The following is a 22681-nucleotide window of genomic DNA, read 5'->3' on the forward strand; positions in this document are numbered from 1 at the left end:
GTCTAAACTACCAATTATTACCTCAGTGATAGGTCAATAAGGTTACTCACTTTTTCTCATGTAGCAGTCAGAGACAATTGCCTGTTTTTAATCTCCCCACCATGTAACATTATACTGGGAGGGAGAAATGCATTCTGTGCCTTGGACATAAGATAGAATCACCACTACATCCACAAGGCTAGTAACATCCGAAGAATGGTACTGCTCTGACAAAAAGCGAAATGATTTTATGAACTGTGCTTTGCAGCCAAGAGGGGAAAGCTAGGCTGCCTTTAGGCTAATGGTGGCCTTTTAAACATGGACGTTTTGAGGAAACTGAAAGGGTCTGTGTCATTTTGATAGCCCTCAGAGCTTGTTTTTGGGATGCTGCTGTGCATCTGTCACAGCAGAGCTGCTGTGCTGTACTGCAGCATCAGCGTGCGACTCTCCACTGCTTGTCCCCACAAGAGCTTTCACATGCACTTTCATACTCCCAGAAGTTCAGGTGCTCTGCTCTCAAGGTCTGCCCCAAAACTCTTCTAACAGACTCTCAATGCTTCTCTAGTCCTGCTCATGGTAAGGAGCAGAGAAAAAAGTAGGTCTGTCCCTGGTCTGTCTTTGCCTGGGAGAGAGGAAATGAAAAGAAAAAAAATGCCAAACACTTCTTAGAAAGGTACCATACAGTTAGCCAGCCAATTAGAGCATCTTCAACATAACTATACTCAAGCATAGTTACTTTTTGTTTTTATTATCATTTCTTTAGAAAGATGATAGATGAAGTAAAAAAAAAAAAAAAAAAAAAAGAAAGGATTAAGAACAGTATACCCTAGTATCTGCCACTTTTAGGCAAATCCACATATCTTATTGCTACTCTTTGAATACTAACTATATTTTTTAAATATTTGCAAATATGTGTTTCTACTTCTCTAGATCTCTGCTTCAACCAAATCTGTCACACACAGACCTGCTTGTAAGGCAGTACTACTAACAGGAGTCAGAGGTTTAAAAGAAGCAGGAACCTATCTGTGCATCCCTGTTATAAGAATATTTCTGCTTATGTAATATCTACATATACAAATGGGTTTATAGTGTAAATATTTAGCTCAACTACTTTTTTCCACGGTGTACGAGTAACAAATGCAGTAGCCATCCACTGCAGTTCATCATTAACAGAAGTTAAGTTTTTACAACATGAAATTTTGCAAAAAAACTTACAGTGTTCCGGCATAGTTACCTGTGAAAAAGCAGCAGGATCCAATATCCATAAAACAGCTTTGGAAAGTATGTATGAAAACATGTTTCTTATCTAATGTCTGGGTTTTTTTTTAGGTAGAAAAACTTGGCCAGACTATGCAGGTTGGGCCTTTAATCAAGACCTTGCTGTTATGCTTTATGAAGAATACATCCTAGAGCACTGGCTCAGTACTGACTGAGAAGAAAAACACCTACCTACAGGAATCAGCTTAAGAAACAGGCTTTTTCAGTGCCTAGATTTTCTGTAAAGCCAAGCCACATATGACTGCATTCAGTTCATGAAGAAGAAAGCCACATACTGATTTTGCATAACTGCAAATTATTTCAGTTTTATTAGACATAAAGCAGCTCTGAGTTGCCAAAAAAAATAAAAATAAAAAGGAACAGACTGTTACCTGAATGAACATGCATTAGTTCTTTCAACAGTCTAGGTATTTCAGAATATTCTGCAGTATTCTACTAGCCAAGGACTACCTGGGTCACTGAAATGATAACCTATTTATAACTCTGTAACGTTGCCAATGGGAAGAGGATACAAGGCAAGAATGAAAGGCAGTGCAAAAAGCAAAAGGGGTCTCTTTCTCTCCCTGTCATACCTCCTTCTCTACTACATCTCTGGGCTATTAAGTAAGGACTAATCACTAGTTTATGTCATATATTCAGGCTAGCACAGGCAGCAGGAACAGAGTGGTAGGGCACAAAACTGTTTTTTACTGCAGTGAAGCTGGAAAATCACTGAGCCATAATTTCTGCGTGACATTGTGCCTGAATCTCAAAAATCTCTGGTGACCATTTCTAGTGAAATGTACCTCAGTACTGCCAATTCTTGCAAGCCCCTGCTCAAATATGCCTATAAATACACTAGCAAATGGAAAAGCCAGTAACATCAGGAATTCTTTTCACACAGCCTTTGACATCATAGTGTTTTACTGATGCAGTGTTCCCAGGGACCTCAACAATCTCAAAATTTGAAAAGTTCCACTACTTTCTTCTCATTCTTCACTTTGACGACCAACATATTGGATGTATTGACTTCAAAACGGGAATGATTTCATTGTCTCAATTCATAAAGAAGGCATTACCTAACCAGCACTATACATGTTAATTACATAACTCTGGTCATAATAAAACACAAAGAGCTGTATAAATTCCAGAAACGGTCAACAGAACTCTGACTTTACATTCTGTGTGAAAAACGTCATGCAGAAAAAAGAGTCTGTTCTAGCAGACTACAAGAAAAGGATATTGGAAAAATGATATAACAGCATAAGTCAAGGCAAAAAAAAAAAAAAAAAAATCTGAAGCTTGAAGGTGCCTTCCATCGCAAATAAAATACAGCACAAGGGATTCTTAGAAAAAAAAAAAAGGAGGGGGAGGGGTTGGAGAGGGAGGAGGAGAGAATGGGTGCTTTAGGGAGTAACAGAAGAAGAAAAAAACACCTTCCTTTTTCATTAAAGAAAGTGGAAAAAGATTATTTACCTCCAAAGTGTTAAATTAAACTTGCTGCAAAATTGATCAGACCTCTCTAGACTCGGAAATACCCTACGGCAATTATTGATCAAGAGTGTGCTACAGACCATGTTTATGCACCATACAAAAAAGGGTGGGGGGAGGAAAACTAAAGTGTGTTTAAAACATATTTAACTTCAAAATGCTCTCAGCTGTTGAGCTAATGATTGTATGAGTTGTTGCAAGAATGTATTTGAAGATAAATTATCTTCAGGCAAACATACCTGGCTAGATTGAATGCATCATCGATCAAGCCTGCTCGATTACTGACAGAGATAACCTATGAGGAGCAACCAGAAAAATGGAACCATTTAGGGTGATGAAATAGTGAACGTTCGCATATAAAATCAGATTTTAGGGCTGAGAAGAGGAACTTACCTCATGGTTCCTTGTTAGCTGATTAATTAGCAGCCTCCAATTCCTAACATCATAATTAACTCTAAAGTAGCCGGTCTGGTTGATGTTCCCCAGCAACCAACTTGCCTCTTCCAAAGCAGGAATTCTGTGGTGTTCTGAAAACAAAGAACAAAATAGGAATGGGTTTTGAATTTAAAAAATTCTAAAAATGTATTTGTTAAATTCTTTCTGCAGAAAGGTAGTAAAATTGATTCAAAGACTAACAAAAGCAATGGGGTTAATTAATATTTTTCTTTATCTGTTTCATGTAGAGATACCAGCTGAGGCTTCTACTGAGACCTTTTATCCACAAAGAACTCCAAGAGTCTTTTTCCAGTTAATAGCATTTATACAAGAAGTGCCCATTTAAGTCCGGTACCCTGACGCTGGCCCTGCTACAGCAGCTTTATAGAAGTACAATTCTATTATTCAATGGATTTGCTTTAGAGAGAAGATTCAACCTGTGATTCAAAATAAATAAATAAATAAAAAATCTTAAGTGTTTCTGCATGTAGTCAATAAAGCTTCTGTTATTGGATTTTAAATTAAAGTATTTCCAGTTATAGAGTTCCAAGCTACTAACCACTGAGAAGCTCTTCTCTAGAACTATACCAATTAACGTTGTATCAACCAACCCATTCTTCCTCTTTCCCCTCTTTTTAAGTAAGCACTTATGGGCTGAAAGTATGAATTTATTCCATTATTTGTACAAGCTAGAAGTCAGCCAGTCCATCACTACTCACAAAAGTAGGGATTCCAACAACAAAATACCCGGAACCACATGCTTTTTTCACTATGGGAAGAATCATCATAGAATGAAGCATCAGGCTTCTATGTCTCTTGAATAATCCTTCAATTTAGCAAATTATTCTGATGTAACTGATTATGAGAAAGAGCTCTCTAAAAATTCAGCAATTTTTTTTCTACTATAATAAAACCAGTGTTTATGTTCTTGATGAAAGGAATGCTTTCCTCACGTACTTTAAAAATAAAAAAGAAATATGCCAAATTTGTTTTAAATGTAATTCCGACAGGAAATTGTTTGGTATGCTTGAATTCTTTGAAAGTAACAAATGGAAAAAAACAAGTTAACAATATGGTCTTAACAATTCACATACACCATCTAGTTCCTAGACTTACTAGAGAAATGGATTTGTTTACAGCCTTTCTTGTAAAAAAGTAATTTCTGAGGAAATAATAGATGACTAGAACTATAGATAAAAGTTATGCTTCTCCCTTGACTAAATATCTCTAGCAAACACAGAAATAACTGCAGTCTTAAGGTGCAAAGAATATGAAAAGCAGTGAGATACAATCCTAAAAACACCTAATTATATGTTTATCTTTAAATTCATGGAGCTGCTTTATGCACATGAATTCAGATAAAAAGCTGAAGGATTAGAAAAGAATGTCATCTCCTCACCTAGGTAGTTCTGACATCATTAAAATCTCTTAAAAATACCCTTCTTAGAAATATTAAGCCTAAAATAACTCAGTTGTTGGCTATTCGATTACATTTTTACTGTTCTTTTAGGGTTTGTCTAATTGACTTGCAACAACTCAGTCTAATTATGCAAATGATTGAGGAAAAAAACATACAGACCACTGTATTAGTTATCTTTGATTAAGTACCGACACGTCCTTTATATGCAGAAATAGGACTACGTGAGGAAAGAAAGAAAGAAAGAAAGAAAGAAAGAAAGAAAGAAAGAAAGAAAGAAAGAAAGAAAGAAAGAAAGAAAGAAAGAAAGAAAGAAAGAAAGAAAGAAAGAAAGAAAGAAAGAAAGAAAGAAAAGAAAGAAAGAACAACAACAAAAAACTAAGTCCTACAACTCTGCATGATTCCTAGCCTTGAAAAAGGTAAGCAAAGTGTTAGGTGGAGAGACATAGGTAGTTAAAACTGAAAGGTACGAGGCAATCAAACTGTATGAGGACCTAGACCAGCTCATTAAGGAGATATGCCAGACTCTGGCTAAACTCAGCCTTCTAGAAGTACAAGGGCACCTACATCCAAACTGCATAAAGATGTCTCTCCAGCTCAGAATGTACAGTCTGTAGCCATGCAGACTCCTGATTTCCAGCATTACCACAACTTTAACAATTCCCACAACTTTAACAATTTTAACACCGAACTTCCTTCCTTCCACAGAGGTTTGTTAAACAGTGCTTCTCAGTCCTAACCAACTTCTAATAGACTGTTCTACTGAGGTTGTTTCTCTGTTTAAATAGTTTTTTCACTGGCCCTGAAAGCAGAATCACCTGTTGCTCATGTCCAGCCTACACAGAGAAGACTCAAGTCTGATTCCTGTGTACATTCAATTATCTTATTCAAAGAAAAACGTGTAGACATACTGTAAAAAATTGTAACAGCTTACACCATAGTGCTAAAAGCACTTTTCTTAGAAGGGCTTGAGTTCAAATACCTGCTGTAAAACAGGGAGAGGAGAAAGAATTTGAATCTAGATCTACTCTATCCTATTTAATTTACTCAGCGTGGTGCTGTGAATACAGCCTGTCACTGCTAAATCTCAGCTATACTCTGAATCAATCTCTTGGATTTCTTAAACGCAATAGAAAAAAATACCCACTTCTGTAGCTAAGAGAGGCTGTGGAGGGAAACAACAACTTTTAGAATTTCCCTGGGTGTTCAGGAGTTTTGTGGGGTCAGAAAGAGACTGCTTGTACACAGCAGAACCTGCTGTGTTAATGTAGCACTGCCTTCTGCTCATGTTTTTTCTTCTGCAAACTAGTTCTTAAATGCCACCATAGCTGAATGTAGCTACTTATATCAGATTAATCATTGCACCTCTATGACAAATAAAAACTTATCAAATGTGTTATGAACACACATTAAAAAATATTCGGGGGAAAAAAAATACATTAAATAGAAATTTTCAAGATCAGGTCTAATAAAAGAAAAAAGTACACATAACTTTTTCTTATTTGACTATTTGTATTTTTTTGATCTCTGCAGTGAGGAAATTACTTATGCTTTAATACAGTACTGGATGATACTTGCCAGTCAAATATGAAAACTTTAAAATAGCCTATCTTATAAATAACAGCTGTGGAACTCCTCCACTACATACTGCTTTAAGACAGAGCAGTATCATTTCAAAGCCTGATGGCACTACTGCTGTTTTGGTCAGTTTAAATCCAACCATAACCCCGTGCTATTATTTTTCAATAAGACCATTCATGTGTTGACCTTCTCCTGAAATACAGGACAGGAATCATTCATGCCTTTCCAGCTCATATAAGCAGGTGGTTATTTTAAGGGACTGTTGGATGCATGTGCTCCACGTAGTTCTCTATAATTTACTGGAATTTGATGTTTGAGTCTGTCGATCCTCATGCCTTCTTATAAAAGAAATTATTTCTCTTGGTGATTACAGCTCTGAAAATTTCTATACACCTGTGTAATTTCTCTACTTATCACAAACACATTTATTAGTTTCCCATTTAAAGTATTATAGTTAGGGAAAAGGTAGTCATTCAGTGTCAAACCCTATATTAAACCATTCATGACTTTCTAAACAACAACAAAAATTTAATTTGGGAAGAAATCTACCTTTGATGGTTTTAGTTCACCCTTTAAAATTCACTCTAAAATATATACACAGTTGCATTTTGAGATCAAAGGGATTTTTTTAAATCTTCTTCCATCAGAAAGTGTTTTTCCATGGTCATGTTTTACCTGGATACCTCAGAAAATAACACTGCTCTGAAACTTCCAGTTTTGCCACGTAAGTATAAAAGACATTTAGGAGGAAATGGTTAATTTTTACAACACTTGTTTTGAACTAAAAGAAAAAACAGTCAGGGTCTGATTCTCATTTTCTCTGCTCTAGAAGTGTGAGACAATCCTCCAGCTGGTGCTAACTGCAAGTGGCTTGAAGTTCAAGCTCTCACAGCTCTTCTGCAACTTCCACTCCATCAAAATCTGCAGGAATGATGGAAGCTTGCTCCTCCACACAGCAGCATGACCACCTTGCAAGGCAGGTCTGGGTGAAGGGCAGCCCTCTGCAAGAACCTATTCCAGTGCTGACAAAAGCGTGGGCTACAGACAGTTCTACTACCACTTCAAGTGTTCAGACTCACAGTTGTTATTTTCGTTTAACTTTTCATTTTATACAACCCCAAGCACACTGAGAAATTGGTTTATGCTGGTGGTAGAACTGACTCCATTTTCCTGTAAAAATAACTGCACGAGACTAACACAATTTCATGCCAAGAGCAGCAAGAGAAAATTTCCTGACCAAGAAAATGTTCCATGAGGAATTTCATCACAGTCACATTCTTTTGTGAAAAGATACTGGTGTTAGCTAAATACTACAAAACTTTTTCCAATATCTTCTCATACAGGGAGACAGCAAACCAGAAGGAAAAATTATTTCCACCTCATGTGCCCTATCTCCATGTTGAAAAAATATTTTGGTATTGTGAACACTACAGTAAATTTATCATATCAGCAAATACGATCATGTTCTGTTACACTTAGTCTTTCCTCAGAGTATCCTTCCATTCCTCAGCATTCCTATATGATGGAACAGCTAACATCTAAGGTGAAATTACACAAGTGTAAGCAGCATTTTCCTGTTAGGATTTTTGCTAAGCTGTTGGGATAAAAGGAGTAATTTTGCCTCACCCTATCAAAATTGTGCCAGAACTGTAGATCTTGTATCCCTGCTCCTCATCATGGCTGGCTAAAGTTATAAAACAGGACCTATTAATTTCTTTTACATCATGTCACTTCCCTTCCTCCCATTTTTGAAAGATAAAAAAAAAGGGAGTGTGGAAATAATGCAGGTCAAGTTCAGCAGCTGTCCAACTCTCAGCATAAAATAAATAAATAAATGAATAAAGTATTATTTTTATAATATTACCCTATGGACAATCATCAAACCCCTTGGAAGCAGCTTGTCTTCTTTGTAGCTCCATGGAGGAAAACCAGACTAACGGGCTTACAGCTAAAACAGAGATTATCTAGTTGGAGGTAGCGTGATACAGTAAATTGAGTCTTGCTGATCAGAAGGCAATTGTCCTGCTGAATTTTCTTTTCCCCATCTTCTGGCAATCCTGTGCAGATACTAAGAGGAGTCTGAATGATCCACTTTACCAGAGGCAGAGAGTTCCATCAGAAACGTACTTCTCCGGGACAAAACAAATCCGTCAAGGTAGAGGAGGTGAGGATGGAAATGACAGTAAGGCAGATTGTAAAACTGCTTGAGTCAGTTCAGCAGCATCTTCTGGGTCATATTTCTTACTTGGAGCCTGAGCGCCAGCACACTCATGACCAGGGAACAGCAAGTATGCCTTATTCCACAGCTTTGCTCACCTATTTGAAATGGATGGCAGCTAAACCTCTTCACCTGACATTAAGGCCACTGTCTATCCTTCTCCCGGATTTGTAGAAACGTGATGGATTTGTAGAAATGTGCAGAAACTGTGCTTCCATACTTAGTACTCTTAGACAACAGCAGTTACCAGCTTCTCTGCAGTCACCAACTTCTCTGCAGAAGCCTTGCAAAGCAGCTGTCTTGTAGGGGTGGACTAAGATCAAAGCAGATCCTTGACTTTTTACCTGCTATTGGTTTGAGGCTGATCCAAAACACTGGGGACATTGTGTTCATTCATCATTACAGAGACCATAAAAGAGGTCACTTATTTAGAAGTTCCTGCCCACACAAATCAGTCCTGGAAACTGCCCTTTCCAGCCTCACAGTTCCTTTTGGATCTCCCAGAAACTAACATACAAGATGCAGAAATCTCTAGGAGTATCACAAAAACATCTACAGCAGCCCCAATACATAACAGCATACATAATGAATCAGATATTAAGCAAATTTTGGGCTTTTCTTACTGATTTTTGTATGCTGAGGAATTATCCAAGTGAGTTAGACAACAATAAACAGAAGCAAGAGAACATTTTTGATGTCCATAAGTATATAGTCTCAGTTTAACGAGACGAGTGACTGAGAAAGTAATGAGGAATAACAAAGATAATGACAATAGATCACAGCGGCATTGATTCTCTACACAGGAAACGCATTATTCAGAAAGGTTCCTCTTCAATTTCTACATAACAGTAACCCCAAAATCATTGCTCACACTGGCCATCATTAATTTGCTGATTTTTTTAAGGCATTCCGATAGGTGTAGCAGATCTTAAAAGGGTGGGTAGTGGTTTTATGTTCTTGTTCCTCCACAATGCTCTGCAAGTAAAAGGCAATGAGGAAGCAACTGTGCAGATAATAGTGATATACTGAACTTTCAAGGCAGGAGTGAAGGGAAGGAGGCATGCATGTACAACCTAATGAGATGAGATGAGTTGAGATCAACTCTTTCTGAAGTCAATGGGAATCTTTCTATTAACTTCAATGAGAGTTCAATCAAGCCCTAAAGGACAAGAGTGGAGCAGGTCATTAAGGCAGACTGTGAAAGCTCAAAGAGGTTTTCAAGTATTCCTGAGGTGTTAATATTAAAAAGTATGGCAATATCACCTCTGCAAAGTGAGACAGCATCTTAGTGTGCTCTGACTAGGGTATGTTTCCCAGGTATGAAAAGGACCCTGGTGCCAGGCACATTTTTAGATTTTTAGACCATCACAACATGGGAGCAGGATAAAACATCCTACATTCTGAAGGGCTTCAAATGATCAGGATGAAGGAACAGGTACCTTCAAGCACTAGAAAGTCCATTTACTCAGATTTCCAGTGATCTTATACCAATCATTTCTGCTTCTTCTGTTTGCTAAGCTCTATCAAACTATTACCTTTTGGTAACTTATAAAAGAGAAAAAAATGGAAAAACACAGACACACACAGGTTTGACTCATTCCTCTCTCCAGTAAAATTTCTGTCGGGGGGAATCTCTACACCCTTTAAATTTTACAAGAAGGGATCACTTCTCCCACTACAGCCCATGTGTCAAAGGGATGCATGGCACTTTCTTTTCCCATCCTTATACTCATTCTATTTAAGTCTTCATATTTTTTCCTCATCCACTTCAATTCCAGTCCAAAACTGTCAGCTGATGTTGCATGAACTGCTAAGGAAATAGAGAAATATTTCATGAAATTTCTATGTTAGGATTCCTTTTTTTTTTTTTTTAGAAAAAAAAAAAAAAGAAAGAAAGAAAAAAAGAAAGAAAAAACACTGGTATCCAGCCCTGGCTGTTCTCAGGACAATAGCTCTTATGATCATGTAAGAATTGAGAAGGGAGAGAATAAGTGGTAAGCAGAATAATAAAATTTCAAAGTCCAGTATCTGGTTATCTAATAGGGATAACAAATATTTTGACAGATAAATATAAAAACTTTTAAATAGCAGTAAACATTTCTTAGCCCTGGTTTAGATTGTGGATTGGAATTACAAAATGCCAGAATCATAAATAATTTGCATTTACTAAGTCATACTCATCAGATGCTTTGCTACAAAAATATTACGTTTTACTATTATAAATCAATAAATTGAATTACATTCATCAATAATTTGATATAAGTTGCTAAATACAAAGCATTTAGCACTTAGGAACACATTTCTATGTAAAAGCTTTTCATTATACTGTAATGTCTGTGATAATTATAAATCTTCTTGCTTGCTGCTTATCCTTCATTCCTCCTCCCTCCCTTCCCGGCTCTTCCTTTTGTAATTCATTTCAAGTAGCTAACACTGGGTGCAGAGCAACTAAACAATTATCTAGGATCAATTCCAAAGAAACAGTTGAGGAAAACACAAGTATGCTTTATGAGATTCCACTGGGAGGAAAGTTTATTTTTACCTGATTTGTTAGACACCCATATAATTGCCTCTGATGAGATGTGGCTCGTATTTCCTACTGCAATTGTTAATGGAATCTGCCACAAGTAGCTGCAAGACAAAGGAGGGGGAATCTAAGAACAAAAATACTGAACTGATTCTTCTCACAGCAATCAGGGATCATGTCAAAGAAATCAAAACACAATTTCAGTAGCAGCATAAAGATGTGGATTCTAACAAGTTATTTTGATTTTGAAATGCATTTGCTATTAGCAGTAAAACAATTAAAAACTCATTCATCTAAAAAAAAAAAAAAAGATTTTTTACATTTTTCACACACTATCATCATATGAGGACTTTTTGCAAGGCTTTCCTAATTTAACAAAATACTTCACAGAAGAGGAAAATGATTTCTCACAGAAAGAAGAGCATTCGGTATGTTTACTTAGGAAGAGAGAAACTTCTGGTAAAACATGCTTTGATTTATAGGGACTCCAAAGTTTAAAAATAACACCTACTTTTAGGAACTTTTTAAAAAGCTTTAACAGGCTTTCATAGCTGCTGGTTAATAAAACCAAAGTGAATGGGATGGATTCTCCACTTCTTTGCAACATTTTTTATCAGTTCTGCAAACTGGACAAAACTTGCTAAATGTGGATTTGCAGATAAGGTAGTATAATCAGACCACAACTTTATTCTAGAGTATCACAAATTGTTTCTCATTTGGAATAAATGTTACAATTTTCCTAAGATTTTTACAACCTGTTTATCTCAACAAACAGAAATTGACTGTATGAAGTCAATCTTTTAGAGCAGATGGAAAGGAGGAACTCTTGCGTGCCTTCATCACTATCTGTACTCCTCAACTCCCCAGAATACCATTTCGCTAGCCAGTGAAAGAATAAACACAGGCCTGCCATCTCATTCTGCACACTGAGGGGAAGCACCCCATGATGGTACAGGTGTTCCCTTTGCCTGGGGAGCACATGTGCTTTAAGCAAGGCAGCATGGCAAGAGAAGGGTCCCAGCTCATATACCACCGTACACGATCACTTAGATACCAAATAAGTATACCATTTTAGACTGACTTAATCAAAATGGTACAAGGATGTGTGAGGGCAAGTTCATGACAGCTGCATTAGCTTCTCCCTTGTCAGTACACAGCATTGCAGAACTAGCCTATGATACCCAAAAAATTAGGTTTGTTCACTTCTGCTTATTCAGAAGCCTGCTCCAGTGAACTGTGAACACTACCACATGTGCCATAACCAGAGTTAGCGTACGTTGGCATGCAAGGGTTGTGCCTGGGAGCACATCTGTCATTTGACACTGTAAAACACGCATCATGCAACACTCACCCCAGAACACTCTCTGTGCAGATTCAGAAACAGTAGACTACTACAGCAATTTCTGTTCTCTCACAGATTTCATCAATAAGACAAGTATTATTTGCCTGTATTACCTCAAAGGCCAGATCCAACAAATACTTCCACACATGGGCAATTCTGCATGCTCAATGTACGTGCCTTGAGAGCAGCCCTGCTCTGTGAGGTTTGGCTGCCAAGGCTCAGGGTCAGTGTGATGTCCCAGCCTGGCCTCATCACTGTGGACTTGCGTGGGGATCCAGACTCTGGGCTGAGCCTGGCTGCCACCCCTGGGCCTGTGCTGCTGCCACGCAGGGTCCTGTCAAAGAGCCCTTTGCAAACAGCCACTCCTCGCTGCACCCTGATACCTGACTCCTCAAGCACAGGCTTTTGCAGCACACAAAACTGGACCGTACATGCTGAGAAACAGTTTTCCATTCAGCAGTGATTCAGCAGAGAGAGGGAGATATTTGGAAAACTGCACAGCTGAAAGAGCTATGAGTGACATTGGAAAGAAAACATGGCATTTATTGCCATATGGGAGAAGAAAAAAGTCCCATGTGATTTTGGATTGTCTGAATACTGGTATCATGACACACTAGGAAAATTAATAGATACACTGATGCACCAAAGACACACTTCAGATAAGCACATGCTCTGGCAGACACTTTTTGGATAATTAATTTGTGGCATCTGAAGAGTGTACTGCCTTCTCTTTCTTTGTACTGGAGATTACCACCTTTCACAGCACCACCAGCAGAAAAGGATGTCCACTGATATATTTGCTTCTCCAGTTCTCATTCAGGGGTCCTCACATAAAGTTAGCTTCATTGTTACCCCAACTAATATCCTGGACTGTGAGCTAGACTAATGAGGTGAAAACACTTATTCTGCTCTGCTACTCCTGTTACAGTGGCAATAACTTCAGGGTTCAACAAGTGAGGGCTGTCAGGAGATGCTGCAAATTGATGCACCAGAGAATATTCACCACTCTCTTAAGTAGCTTATGCTTTATTAGACACCAACCAATATAAGAAGAGTCTGCCCAAAAATACTTCTAGGCAATATACCATCTTTAAAAGCACACTTAATTCTAAACAGTCAGCTCTCCAAAATGAAAAAGACAGATGATGATTGAGAAAAATGTGGCAAAATTAAGCACAAAGCTAGTACATATTTGAAAGGAACTTTGGTTTATGAAAAAAATGGAAAAACTGTATTGGCACAGTATTTTTATGACTCTTGAGATGGACTCCTACTGAAAAATTTATACTACAAAATAAAAGGTACTGAGTTGCCTACTTTGCTGATTTAAACACATATAAACATATACAGATACATGTGTATGATCATATGGACACTCATCATTTTGAGAAGGGACTTCATAAAAAGATGGATTTTATACACTGCAATCTCTGTACAGAAAAGAATATTGTATTACCTCATATTAATATGTCACTTCCAGTTAAGGTAACTCCCATGGAAATAAGATCCTTATCTGAAAAGTGATTTTGCTACAGAACAGGAGTCACACAAACCACACATCCTCATAAAACATGTATGATTTTGTTAGGAAGATTAGTATTTATAGATTTAACCTTCATAACATTTGAGACCTGCTAATGTTCCTGACATTCTCCAGAACTTCCACATTTCATATTGGTTATTGCTTTACCAGATGAACCACAGGCTTCCTTTCAATAGACCTCTCCAAAAATCCATTTTTCCTACTTTTAGTGTTGTTCTCTGCAAGTTTACCTGTTTTCACCTTCATCTTCATTCCCAGTGAAACTTCTAAAGCTGTTGCTTTTTTTTTATTTATATGTGACAGAGACACATCTGGCTCACCTGCTGAGCCCTTTTGTTAGGATGAATTCTATACACCATCTCTGAATGATCTTCATGGACTATGTTCTCCAGACATGACTAGGAAGAAGCAAGCTTTTTTGCATTCTTCTACTTCTGTTTGCACTCTTCTACTACTAAGATGAAAGAGAGAAGCAGCCCACTTGCCTTTTCTCCTCCTGCTTTGTCTGGAAGCAGTAAACATCTTTTGATTATTCTTTTACATTCTGGAAGTACCACCAGGGTGCTCTCTATGTGTGTCTGGCCAGGGGAAAAAAACAATCTTCCATCTGGCTATCTGCTGCCTGATCTGACAAACAAATTCCAGTGAAGAGATTCCTAGTCTTGAGGCAGTGGGATTGGAAGAAACCATGTGGACCTCCTACACTAAAAAGTATGTCTGCAAGAACTGAATACCTGTTAAGGCAGCACACTCAGCCCCTGGGTGTAATGTAAATAAGAAACTGCATCCAATCTACCTGAGATGCTGCACAGCCTCAGAGGCATCAGCACATTATGTCCCTCTGGATACAAACTTGACCACCTTAACAGGGAACACATGACAGACCACCTAAATTCTGAGAAGTTCAGGACTTCTTCAGGAAATTAAGGATTAATTCTCTCTGAGGATGAGGAGGGGGACAGTTAAAATTGGAATAGATACGGTAAATACAAACTGTGTTTACATAATACTGTTCAGTCATAGACGAAGAGATGTAGGAGAGGAGGATGCTGTTGAAAGGTAGTATAAAGGTTGATGTAGGATAACATCCAGAATTAAACAGAATGTATTACTGCCTTTCGTATTTTTGGTAGCATCTTATCAATGCATAATACCAAAATGTGCTAGTATTTCCATTCAGCGAACAGAATAATTCAGAGTGACTTGTTTGATATAGTAATCCAATCTTGTAGCTGCCAAGGTGCGTGTAATACCAGAAGCTAGCTAATTATGCTCTGCTCAGATTACACAGATCTTATTTTTTTTTTTTTGTCTTGAGCCTTACTTTATGACTACATAGACAATATTGAGGTACTTTATCTCACTCGGAAAATGATCATATTTGTGACCGTCTGTGATGAACAGTTATGTTGTAGAAACTCTGTATTTTCAGTCGAACAATTAATTTCCTTCTTTGAAAAGAGCTATGAAAAGTCAAAAAAGGGCAGTGTTTTTCTGCTGATGAAACAAAGATCTCAGGTCATTAAAGAAGAAAAGGCAAGTTTCCCGGAGCTCCATATTTTGTACACCTCTTCAACTACTTATTCACATTAATGAAGATTTTTGCTGGGATGTAAGCCGATACATTTTCAATATTCATCTTCCTAGTAACATGCTTCCATGAACTGCCTGTAGTGAACAATGCATTTTCCCTGACTCCTCTGGACTCAAAGCTAACCAAGGAAGTTCAGCTGTTCCTAGTCATTGCTCACAGAACAATGAAGAAATCTGCTCAATATTTAGAATATACAAGTAATATGATTGCTTCATGTAAAGTGACAGAACTTTGTATGTGGTTAAAATACTTCAGTAGAATTTAACTAACCTGCTTTTTGAATGGAAGAGGAAGTGAACAACCACATTCTCGAGCTTTTACAGATCTCTATTGTATTTCCCTAAAGCCGTCTCTTTTTCTGAATTTAAGACTCTCAGTCTACTCTGCTGTTCTATATATAGCACCTATACTTAATCATTTTTGTTGACTGCCTCCTTATTTTTTATGCCTATTACACTCTTTTCCAGTTTAGAAAGCCAGACCTGCCCTCAGTGTTTTGAAGGCAGGTCTACTACGGATTCTATCAGTGTGGTATAATTCTTGTCCCTTTTAAGCTACTTATACACCTATTTCCTAGTAATTACTACTGTTCTATTTACTTGCTTGATGGTGCCTACCACAACTTCCAGATTTCCTTCCTGAGGGAGAATAGTTTCTTCAAAACCCATCATTAAGCATCAAAGTTAGGACTGTTTTCCCCATGTGCATCATTTCTACATTTACCAACATTAAGTTTGATCTGTCATTTTATCATTGTCAGCCAGCATTGAGGGATATTTCTTTAATCTTGATAATTAGCTTTACTTTTTGCTAGCCTTGCATACATCGTATTACCGGAAAATTGTCATCTTATTCTTCCATGCCCTTTATCAAATCAGTGAATAGTACCAACTTCAACACAGGGTTCTCAATAATTTAGTATTATTACCCTCCACTGATAAATTCAGCCATTTAATTTCTCACTTTTTGCTTATATTTCTTGCTTATATTTCTTAACTGAGATCTTCCCTCTTATCCCAGCACAGATTATTTTCTCCAAGAATTCTTAATGAGGGAGATGGACCTCCAAAAATACATAAAAAGAACAGTTAAAATGACAAGCTAGGAATATCTAGAAATAGAAGACACCTATTAATAGTTTTTGATTATATACTTAGCAAGAAAATCAAAGGAAGAGAACCGTGACAAGATAGAATAGAACAATGTACAGACTGTAGAAAAAAATATTATTTTTTAGTTCATCTAACAACAGAAGAATCGGGGACAAAATTAAAATGTTATAGATGAAAACAAAGTACGTGATCTTACTCCTAGCAGGATATAATAAGCATAATTATTTTAAAGAGTAGGGGCAGTCATGAAATTAGATCATGGAGTGATTTAGGTGGGAAGGGACCTTATGAAATCCAGCCTTCTGCTCAAATATGCTAACAGCACAGGAAAGTAGAATTTCATTGTAGCTAGAACATGAGATTACAGGAGAATACGGAGGCTGCACTTTCAACTACACTGAATGAAGTCAGTAAGGTCCAGATTATTAGATGTGGCAAATGAGTTGCCATCTGTTTTTTTTTCCTAATCTTTCCCAGTGCAAAGCACCTATGGAATAACTTCCACAAAAAGCTGAACACCAAAAGCTCTATGTACTTTCCAATGCTTTATTAGGCTGAGTAACAAAATTTTGAGTGGTCCAAATTATCTTAGGTTGGAAAAACAGAAATAACAAATCTCCCATCAGCTGGCACTTATGAAATCTCAGCCATCACTTTGCTGTGACTTAGTTTCTCTGGACTAAATTCAGTTGTGGCATCAGATGAACTTCTGAGGGGTACTTGAGACATTTTCCAGGGGCTGAGAGTTATGGCACAGCATGTATGGATGGTCCTGCCCATATAGTGGCAGCAGAACATCAAACAAAATATCTCAGGGCATCTCCAACGGCACCAGTTACCTGCACACACAATTGAACTGGCCTCTCAATCTGCTCAATGTTGATAACTACAGCTTTCATAAGTAAATGGGAGTTTTCCCAAAGGTATTTTTACATTTTTAACTGAAAATGGCAAAATTTTTGAAACTAAGCATTTCAAGAGAAATAGAAGGCTTCAGCATAGACACTGCTGAAACATGCTATAATTACTATTTTAAATAAAAACTTCCAGTTTGCTGATTCAAAATGAATCTTGGCTTGAAATACAAGTTAATTAATGGGGCAAGTTAAATTGAAACTGAAATGTAAGATACTGAAATGACAGTATTAAAATGAATTCTCTAAACCATTTTTCCCCAATTTTTGCTTCATTTTTTGTCCTGATCAGCACAGGGAAATGTTTTGATATGCTGAAAATTTCTGTGGGATGGGAATCCATTTCTTGCTCATCTGCAACACTTACTAATCTTTGTAAAGTATTTTGAGAACATAACAATCTAAAGCTGAAGGATATGAGTAAAGCTATTTGACACAGAGATAAAGCAAGGCATAAAAATAATTTAGGAGTAAAAAAGGTTAAAAAGAAAATCCAAGAGTAAAACTGCCCGGATAAGACTCCTCTCTCCTTGTTTAAACCACCAGATCTTAATATCCAAAATGCTTACCTTGTCACTTCAGTTAAAGACAGAAGTGGTACATCCAGAGTGCCTGAAGCTGAGGAAAAGAGGAGCAAGGTCACCTTGGCATTAGTTTCCTTTTCTCAGCCCTCCAGAATGGAGAATGCTCAGGTTTCATGTACACAAAGACAAGATGCTTGGGTGAGCAGTGCTGAGTTGGTAACTTGTGATCTAACTAAAGAATAGTGTGAAGTTCGGACACTAAATCAGGGCAGTAAAAAGAGAGTAGAAATCTCTCGTTTCTTCTACTTGCCAAGACTATTGTTCTTTCTGCTAGCAATGCAAAAGAAGGCCTCAGTTTTCAGTGCATTTTGAATACTAAGATAATGGATGGTTCAAAGATACATTGTTTACAGAAAACCTGAAAGTGCATTCAACTAATCTGTGGAATTACAAGCCTTGTTGCTGTGGTACCTGGAGGCATTTATTCCTAGGGTGAGAGCACAAGCAGTGGTAAAGTGGTAAGTGGGAAACAAGTTGTTCAACAGCATAACAGCTTTTGAGCTTCAGCATATAGAAAGATATTATATGTAAAGCAGAACTTGGCAGTGCCAGGGTAAATTTTTGTAAAACATACTTTCTAGACAAATAGTGTTGCAAAAGGCAATTTAAAAGCATCATAGAGATTTTACCAGGTTGTTATATAGTATAGTATCTCATTCAGCAAAGAGTATTTCAAGTTCCAGGGGAAGCTTGTGTGAATATCACAGGAAATCACATACTTTTATTAAGTGTGATTCTACAGAGTGTTAGTTCTGTTTAATGGATAAGGAGCTGACGACACAATCATGTGAATATCATTCTCACAAGACTGAAAAAAACAGAGATTTCATTAGATTTAATATGTGCCAGCAAAGTAATTGCAGGCTGTGCCCAGAGGCACAACACAACAGAAAAAAATTTTATTCCCACTCACACAAGCATTACACCTCCTACACTGCACCGGAGTGTCAAGGGATTCCAAGAATTCTGTCAGCACAGATGAAGGCAGATAGGAAGGGAAGATATCACTAACTTTGTTGGAAAGACAAATACAAGATGAAAAACACATAAAGAACAACAACTTGAAGTAAGAGAGACAACTGAATACAGCTTGGAACATATCCACTGGTCATCTGGATATAGTCGATGTTAATTTTACATTCAGAGAAAAAATGAGAAACTGGTGAAAAACACTGGTAAAAGTAGCTAATTAAGATGGATTCCCCTACAAGTGGAATGAAAAAGCAGACAGCAGCAGACTTTTTAATCAAATAAGGTGTTGCAATAAGCCAACTTGAATTCAGAAAGGACAGCACATAGGTTTTATTAACCGGAGAGGTCCTGTCAGTGTCTGAGATAGATGGGACTTCCAGAATTCCAACAGATAGAAAAATTCCACCTGTCAGTGTGGAAATTAGAAGAGCAGGATGTGGTAAGTATGCCACACCACACTAACTATGGGATGCTCATCAACAGTTTCTTGGACTTGAGCAAAATGAGGAAAACATGGTGCTAAGCTTGGGATGCTTTTCCAAGTAGAAAAAGATTGCATGAAAATGATTGTGGAAGTGTTTACTCCAAGATTATCTTGTGCTACACTAGGCAGAGGCATTTCCAGTCCCGTTTCAAAAGCAAGGGATACTGGCTGCAACGCAGAGTGCTGCCTGACCTCTTGATAGATCTGAGTGAGCTCCTCCACTCCCTGAGCTCAGAAGAGTTACAGAACTCACTTTTTGGAGTGTACCACAAGTTTCAAATTTTATTAAATGTGGAAATCATAGCTGCCTGAAAGATGACCAGAAATCAGTTTGTCAAATGGTTCTGTCTGTTAAAAAGAGAAATTCCCAATGGACTGACTTATCTACTTTGCAAGCAATTTTCAAAGGTTCTGATTAGATGTGTGGCTGGATCCTCCTAGTATCTATTTCAGGGGGAAGGAAGACTTGGGCATTTGGAAGGTATCCAAAATTGTGGGCCTATTATCATTTTAAATAAATTTTACTTAACTACATACATGGAGGCAACTACGGATAATCTTTGTAAGTTGAAGAAATATTTAGAACTGCATGACAGGGCAAATGGGAAGTTTATATTCTAGTCTTGAAAGATGCTAGCGCTTCTGAGAAGACTTACTTCTGATGGTAAACCTCTTTATTTGCAATTCTGCCACAATCCAGATGCTAATTTTATATATTCTATTATGTACGATTTCATTTAGAAATGCATGTTTAAAAAGGCAATCATACTAGTACATTGTAAAATAAGGCTTGATTGTTGTTTCTAAGAGAAACTATTTCTAGGATAGATCATGGATTGTGTGGGTTTTTTTTGCTTTTTTTTTCTGTGTAAGTATCTAAATGCAAAAATATGGAAGGCAGAGGCTTTTCAGTGACAATACAGTATTGCTGGAAGCACAGGAGAGTATGTACTTTAATACAATTATTGACAATATAATTAATCTGTAGCCAGATTAGCAATGTTTAACAGCAACATATTAGAGATGCATATTTTGTGGTTTTCATTTATTCTGCCATAGACCTGACTCTTCCTGTATGTTATAAGAATCCTTGGAATGATTTTCAGCTGTAAACCATTCCAGAGCTGGAACAAGAAAAATAACTTAAATTCTCGTGTTTTAAGCCAAATATAATTCCCTCACCAGTGCAATTAAACCACTAATTCCCAGACATAAGGAAAGGTTTCAATGCCCTTAACAGCAGCACTCATGAAAGAGCCCATGTGTTTCCCTGCACTGTGGGATTGCCTTATGATGACAGCAGGCATATTCTGTTAGAAAACAGCTGTGTATCTTCAGCCAGCCCATATAAACCCCACAGTCCTTTGGTCTGATAGCTTTTTTAAGGGTAGAGTCAAGGTAATTTAAATGAGTTAATTTAATTTAAATTATCCAATTTGAAAAGAAAAAAAAATGAATTGCTTGAAAATAATATAGCATTATCTGATTATAATTATCTGATTAGTGAATGAAGTTCTCTAATTTTATCTTAAAATTTCATACAAAAATAAATTACAATTGAGGTGGTTATAAATATTATGGAGCTCTTTAAAACTGACTCATTTCAGCATCGGTGCTAGCAGAGTACCTTGCTGAATTTAGAAAAATGTTGTGGGCAAAGAACAAGTACTACAAATTTTCTCTCAGTAAATGCTTTCTCCTCCCCACCTAACATTACCTTTTTACACTAGAACACAAAAGACTTTGTTTTTGGAAGTGACAAGTAATTTTGGGTGCTCAGTCAGAGATGGATAGAAAGAAGTTGGTTTTAAGCAGTGTTAAGTGTCTACTTCAACAGCTGCCTCTTTACCCTCCAATAAAGGCCCTTAATCTCTCTCTCCAGCATCCTGTGTCCTGTCTTGCACCAATTACAGAATCGCACATGTGATGCTGATCGTCCAAACCCCTCTCTCTGAGCTGTACCTTACTCAAGTGCATATAGAGTGCAGATCTGAGCTTAGTCTGAGTATAATTACAAGTGGAAGGATGTTTAATGGGCTGAGGACTGGTACTCCCTGTGATGCCTCTACTCAGCCACAGGAATATAAGTAGCATTTAAGCTATGTCTATGGTCCTTCAATATGCTCTTAGATACTTACAGCCAATTTTTAGTGTATTTGAATGTTCAGTTTTGATTTTTCCTCAGAATACTTTGAATTTAACCAAGATTAAAATACAATTCCTAAAATAGTTTCTGCTTCCTCTGTAAGTTTCCCTAAGAGCCTCCCACCAAAATATCTTCTCTATAAAACCTGAGATTCTGTTATTGACCCTGAAGGCTCAAACACAGAGATACATCGGCAGTAATGGATTATTTTTTTCCATAAGAATGCAAAAGGAAGAAGTAGTAAAATAAAGAAGCATGTAAGTAATTTCATCCTCTGGTCTACAAAGGGGAATCTACATCACTGATTTTACAAAGCCAACAAAATATGATGTTTATCCACCTTCAGCAATCCTATTACCTTTCCATCTGCCAAATACTGTCCCTGCTTTCCCCAGTCTGCTCTTTACTTCACTAAAGCCCCGTCTTCACCACCTTCGTTTCCCTGGTTCTCTCCATTTCCTTCATCTCAATTTCCCCAATTCTCTTCATCTGTCTATGCAGCTCCACCATTTCAATGCTCCAGGCTCCTGCTCCTGCCTGCATGCACCTTGCTATACTGCATTCCCTTTTCCTCCTCTTGCATCATGGGCAGCTTCCCACTGGCACCACCACCCTGAGTCTCCACTTCACCTCCCCACCTTGCTCTGAATTAAAACACAGTGCTGTTGCACTCAGGCACATGCTTCTTCTCTCACCATGAAACTGATCTAATTAATTAATGTGGGTTAATTAACTAGTTTGGGTACCTAGGAATTCCTGAGAGTTAGTAGAAGCAAATAAGATGAGGAAAGTGACATAGACTACAGCGATAATAAAATAAGCAGTGAAAAGCAGCAGCTTTTCACTGTCAGCCCAACTTCTGTCAGGATATGAGTGCTGCCACCGCACAGGAAGCAATGACACAATGAACCAATTTTATCTTCTTTAGCATCCTGAAAATTATAACACTGAAAGTTGCCCATATCCTGCACACCAGAGCAGCCTGGAAGTTTGCCTACTGAGAAGCGTTTCTCACAAACAGAAGCTGTGAAATGGTTTTGGAAATAAAGTGTTAAATTAAATTGGCATTTCTGAGATCTTTGCCA

The 22681-nt window shown here is 37.5% G+C and overlaps 1 protein-coding gene across 4 annotated transcripts in view; it reads right to left on the reverse strand.

Moving 5' to 3' along the window:
* TRHDE (thyrotropin releasing hormone degrading enzyme) overlaps positions 1-22681 on the reverse strand; it is a 207080-nt gene that overhangs the window by 42655 nt on the left and 141744 nt on the right. For all 4 annotated transcript variants that reach the window (XM_068669186.1, XM_068669185.1, XM_068669184.1 and 1 more), the window contains 3 exons: positions 10921-11009; positions 3121-3254; positions 2967-3022 (listed from right to left, as the gene is read on the reverse strand). In XM_068669186.1, coding sequence (XP_068525287.1) covers positions 2967-3022; positions 3121-3254; positions 10921-11009 — 279 coding nt within the window. The remainder of the gene's footprint in view (positions 1-2966; positions 3023-3120; positions 3255-10920; positions 11010-22681) is intronic.

This window comes from Anas acuta, chromosome 1 (genome assembly GCF_963932015.1).
Source record: "Anas acuta chromosome 1, bAnaAcu1.1, whole genome shotgun sequence".
NCBI lineage: Eukaryota > Metazoa > Chordata > Aves > Anseriformes > Anatidae > Anas > Anas acuta.